This window comes from Musca autumnalis, unplaced genomic scaffold (genome assembly GCF_047663935.1).
Source record: "Musca autumnalis isolate F117 unplaced genomic scaffold, ASM4766393v1 scaffold_2, whole genome shotgun sequence".
In the NCBI taxonomy this organism is placed as follows: Eukaryota; Metazoa; Arthropoda; class Insecta; order Diptera; family Muscidae; genus Musca; species Musca autumnalis.
In genome coordinates, this window is record NW_027411755.1 from 82,462,383 (window position 1) to 82,475,112 (window position 12,730).

A 12,730-nucleotide genomic window follows, 5' to 3' on the forward strand; every position below is an offset into this window, starting at 1 on the left:
AAAAAAAAATATTTTTTTAAGTCGATTTGTGCGCGAACTTTTTTTGTATTTCAATAAAATATCATTTTAGTGATTAATAGGCAAAAGTCCGTGGACCAGGTATCATTTTTAAGAAAAAAAATTCGAAAAGTCATAACCCTAATGTATATTGTGGAATCTTTAACGGTACTTCCTCTTTAGCATGACTTCAATTCCCAAAATAATTCTGCATTGCACAATTATCCAAAAAAACAAAAAACTCACATTTATATTTTTATATATTTATTTCTTTTTTTTTTTGGATTTTATTCGTTCTTTGACGTAAATTGCTTTTACTTATCTTACATATTTATCTCCAACTATAACTTAATAGTTATAATAGTAGCTATAATCAAAATGGCCGAATTTGTCATACTTGAAGCCATAGTACTTTTCGAAAGTATCCTTGTGGTAGATCTTGACATCCTTGAAGAACATGTTTGGCACAAAGAATTCGAATTCATCGATTTCACGATCGAAGGGATAACCGAATGGCATTTCATCGATGTGACGAACACCAGAGCCAATGCCGCAAGAATAGTTGTAGTTGAAAGAGTAAGGTTCGTACGAAGCAGTGAATGGATAGACAAAGAAGAAGAATTGCATGGGCATACCCTTCTCCCAACCACGAGGCAAGATTAAACGGTCAGGGAAGCCACAGTGAGGTTCGGAGTAGTCCAATGGGAATTCGTATTTACCTTCATAGGCCATCATGATGAATTTGTACAATTCAGTGTAGGTGGTGCGATCATCAGTGGTCCAGTAGAAGTCCTTAGAACTGCGCTTGAAGGTGTTGACACCAGTCTTCAATTCATAGTAGAATTCATCCATCTCAACAAAGTTTTCGCGGTTATCCTTCAATGACATGATACGGCCGTGTTCGTCGTATTTAGGACCCAAGAATGCGCGTACAACCACCTTTTGATCCTTGTCCGACTTAATAGTGTATTCGAATTCGAAGTCTTTGTGGTTGAGGCGCATTTGACGACCCATTAACATCTTGTCCCATACAAATTGACCATCAACGAAGGTCATCTTATCGTTCATCAAGTTGGTAACATCAAAGTCGAACAAATCGAAGTAGGTAACCATATCGCTGATCTTAACATCCTCGATAACAACACCGGGGAAGTACAAATCCTTGTAGGTGTAGGGTTCAATGTATTCGTAGAATTCATAGAAGACATCGGTAATCTTCTTGTAGATCATATAGAACATAGGATCACGCATCATGGTTTCGTAGTTCAGCATAATATGGGGGTGGATAATGAATTCAGTATCGTCGGTATGGGCAAAGTACATATGGGCATACATGTACCAGAAGGTGGCGAAATATTTGTCGTAGTTATCAACATTGCCTTGCATCATGTCACCGAGGTATTCAATAGATTCAGGTTTGCGCATATCAATAATCTTGCCATCATAGGTCTTGAAGTATCCTTGGGTGATTATTTCCTCAACACGAGTGAAGAAGTTGATAATGCCATACATGTAGTCGAAGTTACCATAGGTCTCATATTCGTAATAGTTCTTGCGGTAAGAGAAACCAACACCATTGTAGTTGATCAATTGAGGGTCGTAACCGTATTCAATTTCAGTGAAGAAGGAGAATTCAGGAATTTCACCAAAACCATGGGACAAACGTTCCATATAGTAACGAGCGAGCATTTGACGAATAACATAGAAGTAGTATTCACCACGACGATCCTTTTTCAAACCGAAAGATTCACCATCGAGATAAGGAGCATAGTCCATGTTGAAGTAGTACCAGAAGGCATTCCATTCAACGTCTTCAGTGAAGTAGGACATTTCTGATTCCTTGTTGAAGAAGTAAACATCACGGGTATAATCAACGGGCATGTAGAACATCTTAACATCCTTGATCATGTCCAAGTATTTGGAGTCCTTGTTGAACATGTACATGTTGTCGCGCATCATGAAATGGTCTTCGGAATACCAGTGTTCACCCATACCCATGAGTTTCCACCATTGCCACATTTTGAAGTCTTTGGTGTAGAAGTAGTAGTAATTGCTGAATTCCTTGAAGTATTTGGAGTAGTCCTTGTACATGAAATCTTTGTATTCCTTCTCGTACATGATGTATTTGCTCCAAACATCGAAATCAAATTTCTCAGCTTCATAGACGAATTTGCTGTTGAAGAAGTATTGTGGGAAGATTTCATAGATGGCAGGCAACATCAATCCCTCGAAGTCATCGCGGTGGATAACAGCCATGGTCAATGCATGGACAAACATACCCTCGTTGGCATACATACGGGCCCAGCAAACGTTGCGCATGAAAATTTCCCAATTCTTGGCATAGTAGAAGAAATCAAACAATCCATAGAATTGTTCGAAATGAGGTTCCATCATGGCACCGTAGAATTCACCCTTGGGCAAAGTGACACCATATTTGTAGGCATTATAGTATTTTTCCATAAAACCGCTATAAGTGGCTGGGAGCTGGAACAAAAATAAAATAAAGATTTGTTTTTATTACTTGTAATGCTTTTTAGTTAAAATAATTTGTTCTTACCATATAGTCATCCTTGTTGTAGGTGAAGGATTTGCCCAATTTAATGTATTCCTCGAACATCAAAGGATCCTCTACACGATAGACAATTTCGAAGAGAAATTTTTGCTTGGCCAAAAAGTCCTTATCGGCATATTTGGTTTCGTGCTTTGGTATGTAGGCATTAACTGCCACCAGGCCAACAATGGCCAGTAAAACGATGGCGACTTTCATTGTTGTTCTTCTGTAGCACAATTCGTCAACTTTGGAGATCAAAAATGGTCCACGGTTTAGAGTTGATACTATGATCAAAGCCAATACCTAAGACTACTATTTTTTGACAAAATCTTGTGGGTTTTTATACAAAAATTTGGCTTAACAAAAACACTTCTTATCGAATCAATTTCGATCCGTAATGGTAATGGTTCATGTTGATATGCCTACATACAACGCATTATCATAAATAATGAATTTCCTTATCAAAATCAAAGTTTAAGTTTGTGGTGTCTTATGTTGCATTTAGATGTACATTTTAATAATCGGGACTGCTTCTAGAACATGATTTGGGTCATATTGTTGACCTCATTGATTATATTCCTTTGTTAATTATGAATGACAGAATCCATCCAATTTTTCTAAAATGTAGATGTAGCTTCATACTGTCTATCAGACATTTTGCATATAAAAATTTATGCATTTTACATATTTTCTTATGCAACAAATATTTCAATAAAAGGTACAAAAGTGTTTGTATGTACAATTTTTCTGTTTAAAATTCTTTTCAGACAAGTCAATAAAATAGAGAAATGTATAACCACAGCCCCAACCTCCAAAAATCGGGAGGTATCGTTCTATGGACCTAACCCGACAAATTTTAGGTGGAAAGTTGTTTACCAAATTTCAGCCATTTTGGCTGGATATTGACGCCACAACCCTCAAAATACCGTACTATGGGGGCTATATGAAGACGTGGACCTATACCGACAAATTTCAGGTGAAATGTTTTATACTCCCAAGAAAGACTTAATACCAAATTTCAGCCATTTCGGATGGATATTGAGGCCACAACCTTCAAAATACCAGAAATCCAGAGGTAACGTTCTGTGGGGGCTATATGAAGACGTGGACCCATATCGAGAAATTTCAGGTGGAATGTTTTATACTCCCAAGGAAGACTTAATACCAAATTTCAGCCATTTTGGAGGAATACTGAGGCCACAACCTTCAAAATACCAGAAATCCGGAGGTAACGTTCTGTGGGGGCTATATGAAGACGTGGACCCATATCGAGAAATTTCAGGTGGAATGTTTTATACTCCCAAGGAAGACTTAATACCAAATTTCAGTAATTTCGGTGGGATATTGAGGCCACAAAATTCAAAATATCGGAAATCGGGAGGTACCGTTCTATGGGGGCTATATGAAGACGTGGACCCATGCCGACAAACTTCAGGTTTAAAGCTCCTAATGAAGACTTGTCTATATTTTATATATATTTTTGCATATGCTCATTTTATGCAAATATCTCAAAATATGCACGATATGCAAAATTTGCAAAAATTTCTGGGCCTGATTCGTTTCATTTTGTGATAAAACGAGTTTCTGTCTAATCGGATTTTCTCTACGAGAATCCTAACCATATATGCATTTGCGTAGAATTCCGCTGTCTACTAATTAAGAATCAAACTTCTGTAATAGTCCTGTACTAATGGAATGTATATGTCAAATCCCGATGGAGCGAAATTCACATCTCAAAAGTAACTATGCGCTCTATAAAACTTTACCCGCCCTTCAGAAATCCATAGGTTGCTAAGGGCCTGCACACAGAAAAAAATGCACACATATGTCCCAAACATATTTTGCAGCAAACATATATTTGCTTGCAAGCAGTCCCAAACATAACATATGTTTGGGTCCTGCAAAGAAATATATGCTTGGGTGTAAACAAATTATATGTTTGGGTGCAAACACATACAAACCCAAAAGCCACAAAAAAAAAACAAACACATGCACCAGTGGGCGCTTTCTGAGAGCAAGGGAGCGTAAATGTGAATGTGAAACACATTGAAATGTATGGTCACTTGCTCTCAGCAAGCGCTCACTTACTATTTCTAACATATATACACATTTATAAATGGTGGTGTTTTTTTTATTGAAGGGCATAGCAAAAAAGGCAAAACAACAAAGACACATAAGTACATACAAAATTCCAAAAAAAAAAAAATGCAATGAAGAACGGAATGAAATAACTTATAAAAAGTCCCACTTTTAAAAAGAAAAAATTATATAGAAACATCGTTGAACGCTTCTCCTTAGTTGTGAAATAAAACACATTTTTTTCAAAGTTGAAATCATCAGCGGGAAATCGGTATCTGAAATCAAATGATGATATAATTTAATAAGTAGGTACATCCATATTTCAAACATACATATCAGGAAAAATGTGTAAAATTGTCTTTTCCATTTCAAAAAAATCAAAAAAAAATTTTGACACTACATCAATGATTTTTGGTACATAGATTAAGAAAAAAATCAGCATTTCAAATCTGTTTTCGTTACTAATTTTGATCGTTGCGCGCAAAAGATATGACCGTTTTAATTATGATAATTAGAAAAAATTCTAAAAAAATCGCGGCTTAAAATAGTTAGCTGTTATATCCTATTATCGTTAACTGAATTCGTACCCTTTGCGATGATGCAAAAAATAATCGCAAAGTCTCAATGGATTCGCGAATAATCAAATTTGTTAAATAATTTCACGTATTTACAAACATATTTTTGAAACAATGGCGCTCATACTTACGAAAAATATATAAAAGAATTATAACAGCATCCAGACATTTTGAGGAATAAAATGAGACCTAAGCTGTGAAGGTTGCAGCTATAGTATTCATTTTATTTGCAAAATTATGAAGAAAATATTACGAAAAAATTAAAATTATATTATTCTAATTTTATTTTTTTATGGTTTTATAGGAAAAGTTTGAGAAAAAATGTTTGAGTTCTTCGGCATTTTCGTCAAAATTTCACGCAATAACGATGATATTCCGTTGTAACAAATTTTTCACTTATAGTTTTCCTATTGGATAATATTATTAGAACCTTATATTAAATCACAAGGAATTCCAATTGTGGCATAAAGTTAAAATAATGTTATATTGAATATTACAACATTTGAGACGCATATAAACCGCGTAATTATGAAAATGACATGATGCGCATCCGATTTTCAAACACAGCGAATCAATCCCTCTTTTTTGATGTACAGTTTGTCAAATTCTATTTGGCGTCCACGATGTAGCATCTGCTGCATATTAGGGTGCAAAATACAGTAAAATGGTCATAATTTCCGCGAAGTTCATTTACATTTTATGCGCATCCGATTTCAATAATCACCATTAAAAAATACATCACTCTATGCCGTTTCAATGCGATCCATCAAGAACCGTGGATGTAGCATCGCGCTCAATTTTTAGAAAAAATCTATTATATCTCTGGATTTACGAGAGTTTTTATATATCTGTTTTCGCGCAGTTTAAACACGCGTATCGATCTATTTATTTAAGTAGAACTGACACATCCAAAACGCGTTTTAATATGCGATATTTTCAAAATAATTTTTTGCAAATTTTCGAAATTTGAGGGGTATCATATCCGCCGATCTAGTGGGTGGATTCTTACGCGTCGTAGCTTGTTAGATTCAGAACGTGAAAAAACTAAATTTACGCGGGTTTCCACGGAAATCGAAAGACGTTTGTAAATTTTAAACCAAAAAAATAGGTTTTTGAGAAAAATTTACGCACAAAAATTTCGTGTTTGGGCGCAGATTACTGTGATCCTGTGAGGGCTACACTCTCATGTTATACATTCAAAAATGCGAAATCGCGAGTACTACAATCAAATAATAAGCTTTTAGGGAAATCCAGCTGCGCGTCCCGATTAAAGCAAAAATTCAAAAAATCCCGTTTTTTAGGTTTCAAAATGTCAGCATCCGTTTGAGGCAGATACAGTGGATATATTAAAAAATCATACATTAGAAACTTCAACTCTGAAGTGTGCTCTTTAACTTCTCCTTTGAGCATTAAGCTCTACATTGTGTTGTAAAACCACTAATTGGAAAATAACATAATGAAACTCGTTTATTTCAACGATTTTTTTCCGATTTTTTTACCTTGGTACGACCACAGCTTCCGCTCAAATTATTATTTTAAGAAACCCCTCGGTGAATCGGGCTAAAACAGTTTATTTTACCGAAATGCGGTCAAAAGTTATGGTATAGTAAAACTGATCGCGAGTTACTATACCCCATACCTCAGTTTCAACATAAGTTAATTTTCTACAAAAAGCTTGATATGTATGTATGTATATATGTATATGAAAAATGTATTGATGAATTTACCAATATAAAATGCGATTTCTTCCTTGTCCAATAAAACATTTCCATTCACCTTTTTGATTCAACTATAAACTGAATTGGTCATTTAATTTACTAAAAAGCACAATTTCTTAAGAAAAGACAAAACACTGATTTATTCACTAACTTTACCGTCTTTACTCAACGATGTTCTCTAGAACACTGATGAAAAAATACCAACATAATTAATACCATTGTTTTTTTTTCTCTTCGCTTGCTACGTTGGTTAACAACAACAAAGCACGAAACACACGTGTTTTACGCATACGCATACACATCACAAAACGTTTGCGTCTCCTATTACACCATGTACACAGCTCTTTATTATCAACCAGCATTTCGCAGCAGCGAGAGCCCTGTTGTTACTCTCTTTAACAAAAATCTTCTCCACCCATAATAAATATGCTCTAACATAAAAAATATGTTGGTACCCAAGCATATAAAATTGAGATATGTTACAAAATGTTGCAAACATATATTTGTTTGGACTCAAACAAATTATGTTTGGATCCAAACATATATTTGTTTGCAATCAGTCCCAAACAAATATTTGTTTGGATCCAAACATATTGGAATGGAATACGCCTACTAGAAGCAGAGTTATTCGCATATGAATAAAACGTTGAATGTTCTCCACATAAGTTTTTTTGTCCATTCCGACTCCTGAATAGTTTCCGATCATCATAAACATGAATATGCTTCTTTCTCTATGAATCCCCCATCAACCCTCAAAATTTCGTAAGGATGCGATCAAATTCCGAGCTGTAGTGTGATTGCACAAAAATGGAAAAAGGGTGCATTACCGACTATTGCGATATTTCTGTTGTTTGACAACATACGACAACCTATTTCAACACGTTACGATCCTATCAAAATTGCGGCCTATAGCGAGATTTAAAAAAAATTAAAAATGGGATGTATTGCCGACTATTGCGATATCTTCGTTACTTGGCCACCAACGTCAGCCTACTTTGCATCATTGTAAAGATGTGATTTTCTACTTTAAGTCAAGCTTTGCTTTTAGAAGGTCCCCAACCAAAGCTGTGATATATATATTCGTTGTGATAGGTATATTCGTTGCCTGACCACCTACGACAACTTACATCACATCGTTGTAAAGGCGATATTTTCCACTTTCATTGCCATGTTTTTCTTAGTCAAGCTTTCCTTTTTGGAAGGACCCCAACCAAATCTGTGATATTCGTCATTTTAATTAAAATCGCAAACATGAAATGTTGGGTTCTATTAGCGACTATTGCGATATATTCGTTCATTGTAAAGATGTGATTTTCTACTTTCATAGTCAAGCTTTGCTTTTGGAAGGTCCCCAACCAAAGCTGTGATATTCGTCATTATAACTAAAATCGCAAAAATGAAATGTTGGGTTCTATTAGCGACTATTGCGATATATTCGTTGCTTGACCACCTACGACAACTTACATCACATCCTTGTAAAGGCGATATTTTCTACTTTCATTAACAGGTCATTCCTTTGATATACCCCTTATACAAACGAAGATGTTCGCTTTGAAATAAGATTTTGGTTTTTGCTCCAAATAAGTTTTTGCCCATTCCGACCCCTGAATATTATCCGACCATCACCAAAATCAATAAGTTTCTTCCCCATCGGGCCCCTCATCAACACCCAAAATTTGTTAACGATCCGATCAAAATTGCGACCTGTAAGGTGATTACAAGGTTTAGATGGACAGACGCACAGACGGACGGACACACATAGCCAGATCGACTCAGCTCGTCGAGACATTAATTTTGGTATATATAAGTATGGGTCTACGACCATTATTTCGTTGCGTTACAAACTTTTTGGCCAAAATCAACTTATAATACCCTCCCAATATAGTGGTTTAGGGTATAAAAAATCTTGGCTTTAAACGAGACAGATTTTTTTTAATTTTTTGTCCGATTTTTGGACTAAAAATGGTAAATTTTTTCGTTAATTTTAAAGGTCCGAAACCTTTTTGAAATTTTTTTTAAATTCTGTTTCTTAAAACGTCCACAAAATATATGAAGATCAGCCCACTCGTTTTCAAGTTATCATTGGCACCGCAAAAACTTTTCCAAAAAAAAGTTTGACAAAGAGCCGTTTACCACAAAACTATGCAATATCTTTCAACAAAAAAAATTCCAAAAGTTGTTTAAGATGTGCTCCTTCAGATGAAAGAAACATCTACTTAAAAATGTTACCAGTTTCTTTGCAGAAAAATCCTGAAAAATGATTTTTTTGGTCTGCGCAACTAGTTCAGTTTAAGTTACTTTAAGTTTAAACAGTTTAAACTTTTATTTATTGTATTCCTTGTGGTCCTGTTTAGAACAATATTTTGATTTTCGTGGACAAATTCATGCTTCCCTACATTACATAATGGTCCAAAAGCTCCAAAAATTCCAAGATGACCATATAACGTGCCTGATGGACACGATATCTATCGAAAGGAGTGATTGACATCGGTCCAACCATTGCATATCATAATATTCCTCTCACACTTAAATCTAGTTGAGTACAACGGGTTCCTCCCACCAAAATATTCAAAAATTTTACAAATGGACATGTCATGTCTTATATTACGACTGTATGATTTTCATAATTATCGCAAAGCTGCAAAAACCCAACAACACATCGTAATAGTTTTTCCAAATTGACATAAAATGCGAGGATGCACTATATTGCTCCACTTCTTCTGCTACTTCCCTTATAAAAGTTCAAACATTTGGGCTTAATGGGTTGTTTTCATTATGAGGGTATATCTCCATTAGAGTTGTATAGTTAATGAACGAACTAGTTCAATTGGACGATTCATTGAACAGAGCGTATGAGCAAGATCAGTCGATATAGTTCAATAGCTCACTGAGCGCCTACTGAAAGATTCACAAAGAACGATCAACGAACGAACGATTCACAATGTAATTCAGCATGTCTTTCACATATGAATGAAGTGACGCCGCACAGTGTTGCCGCGTGGACAAAAATCAAAAAATGTGATGTTAACTTTTACATATGTTTATGTTTTTTTTTTTCTTATAGTAAACACATCCGATACAACGAATCTGAAAGAATTTTGTCGATATGTGCATCCATAATGAAGTTATAGCTCTTTAAATATGAAAAATATTTCCCAGATAATCTAAAGCGATAATCATATCAAAATTAGACGACATTTAAAATAACATTTTCTGAAAAGTTTGTTGATAACATTAAAAGTTTTAGTACAAAAAGTTGACATCAACTGCACATGGGAAAAGTACCGTCATCAAGAACTAAAAATTTAAATTTGATAAAAAAAAGAATAAATTCTTAATATTTCGTAGAGTATATCTTTTGATTGCCACCTATTGCCACCTTGGCTCTTGATTTCCGTAGTTGGACATCTCTTCCGAACCGAAATGTGTAAAAACATTCTGGCCATCCCTGCAACCTTCTGAGATACATCGCCCCCATAAATATCTTTTCCCTATTTTCCTACAACATGTTCAATTTTGATCGAATAGCCTTGAAATTTAATATGTGTTATTTTCTTAGGCCCCTGAATAGCTACACCGATTTTCACAAAAATCGGTTCAGATTTGAATATATCCCCCATATATATCTTTCCCGATTTTGCTATAATTCGTTCAATTTTTGATAAATATCCTTCAAATTTAACATGGGAGGTTCCCCCCTGTTCAGTTTTACCGTTGACCTAGGTTGTTGAATGTTTGCACAAGTACTTATGAGGGCACAGGAATGAAAAATTTCAACGTCCATATCGGTTCAGATTTGGATATAGCCCCCATATATATCTTTCCCCGATTTTGCTATAACTCGGTCAATTTATAAGTACTTGTTCAAAAATTCATCAACCTAGATCAACTCCTTCTATTTTTGTCCACATTTGTATGGAAGCGGCAACACTGTGCGCCGTCTTCTGTGCTAACCCTGTAGGAAGCATGGGGACATGTGTCGACATGTCACCACCTTTTCTACTATTATGGTGACAAAGTCAATACTTTGTCAACAGGATGTCAACAATTGATACTTTTACCATAATAAGAAGAAAGCATCTTCTTATTTTTTCTTCATTTTCTTAATTGTGTGGCGTAAAATAATTTTGGCGGTTCTTTAAAAAAAGTGTTTTTGTGAAAACTCAATAAAATTTTATAATTTTAATAACAACAAGTATGAGAAAAGAAAATTAGGAAAGGAAAATAACAGACAAGTGAAAAAATATACAATTCTATATCAAAATACAAATTCTGATGCGGCTGACAACATTTGTGGTGAAACTTCGACAACAACGACGATATTGTCCTGTCTCGCTGGAAATGATGAACGCAACTTACATCTGATATTTGGACACGGCATAATAATGAGTTAGAAAGTTGAAGGTTTTTTTTTTTTTTTTTTTAAAAAATCGATTTCGAGATTTTTCCAATGTTTATCAGCTGTAATATGTAAGCAAATTTAAGGACATTTTGTTTATTTACGCTTATTTATACATGTTTATTCTTTTCAATTCCTAGATGTTATATCAATCGCCTGATAAAACGTTAAGTGCAGCAGAAAAAGAAATATTTTAAGCAGATAAATCACACCAATTCTTAAGACCAAAAAAATAAAAAATGAAATCGTTGTTTTGCTATTTAAATGATAAAATGTTTAGTCAGCCTTGAAAACATTGGCTTTATTTACTAATTTTGTACTTCTGAGAAATCTTTGGCTTAGCCATTAATAAAGATAAAAATAATGTAATACGCAATTTGTACTTTTTTAGCATTTTCAATATTATATGTTTTTTCTTTAATAAAATATACTATTTCAACAAAAGTGTAAGACCATCTTTTAATCGATGAAAAGTCTTAGAATTGTGTAAGTTTGGTTTGAGGAAAATATTGTTGTTTACATTTTCATTGCAAGTAAAATAAGTAATGGCGACAAATTGTGCGGTATATCCGTGGTTTTCTATAAACGGTGCGGCAGTAATAAGCTTTATTTTGTCTCTCTATTACATATTAATCATTGATACGGTTTAAAGGAGTACTAAACTCGTCTTTATTAACGTATATTCAAAAAATATACAAAACTGTAGTAACAATTCGTTGGAAAATGTACTCGCGAGGACAAAATTTGTGTTACTTACTACCGTGATCGTTTTCATCAGTTTGTTGTGTATAAGAAAACTAATGAAAATGGCATTGGAAAAAATAGCTTTGTTCGTTATATACGTAGTTGCTTATAACCGTTGTTCCTTATATCCAAATTTATCTGTAAAAATCTTTGTTTTATCTCACTTTTACACATAAATAATTTAAAAAGTTAAAAAATCCTTTCATTCCGCTGTTATTAATTTTTGTCTCAAAAACAGGTAAAATTACCTATAGTGCAATGTCAGTACTGACTTTCGAATGACACGTTCATACAAAATGTCTATAGGAAATTACGTGAGTTGTCTATAGTTTGTCAGTATTACTGTTGACAATGTCAGTAGTAAGTCAGTATAGATTCACTATTGACATTTCCCACAGGGAAGTGATGCCTTCGAAATGTAATGAGTTTTGTTTATGTTTTGGATCTCTATGAAGTGTCAACCCCCAATTTCATAAAGAACATTTTTGACATAACATATCCCAATATATCTTTATCATTACTTATTCAATGTGGCTTTTTTTGGATAGAAAAAGGCAAAAAATAAAATGAAACATACATACACAAAGCCGAATGAGCTAAAATTATGTTTGGTATTTCCAGTGGTCACAAACTTCTCCATCTAATATTAGATGCATTAGTACTTTCG

General features: G+C 34.3%; 2 protein-coding genes across 2 annotated transcripts in view; one reads left to right on the forward strand and one right to left on the reverse strand.

Moving 5' to 3' along the window:
- Positions 1 to 12,730, forward strand: part of Sema1a (semaphorin 1a) — a 776,225-nt gene that overhangs the window by 446,790 nt on the left and 316,705 nt on the right. The window lies entirely within an intron of this gene.
- Positions 245 to 2,864, reverse strand: LOC141394166 (arylphorin subunit C223-like). Its single transcript, XM_073968111.1, has 2 exons — positions 2,555 to 2,864; positions 245 to 2,481 (listed from the first exon to the last, which is right to left on the reverse strand). The coding sequence occupies exons 1-2, from the start codon at positions 2,762 to 2,764 to the stop codon at positions 346 to 348; spliced, it is 2,346 nt and encodes a 781-aa protein (XP_073824212.1). The 5' UTR covers positions 2,765 to 2,864; the 3' UTR covers positions 245 to 345.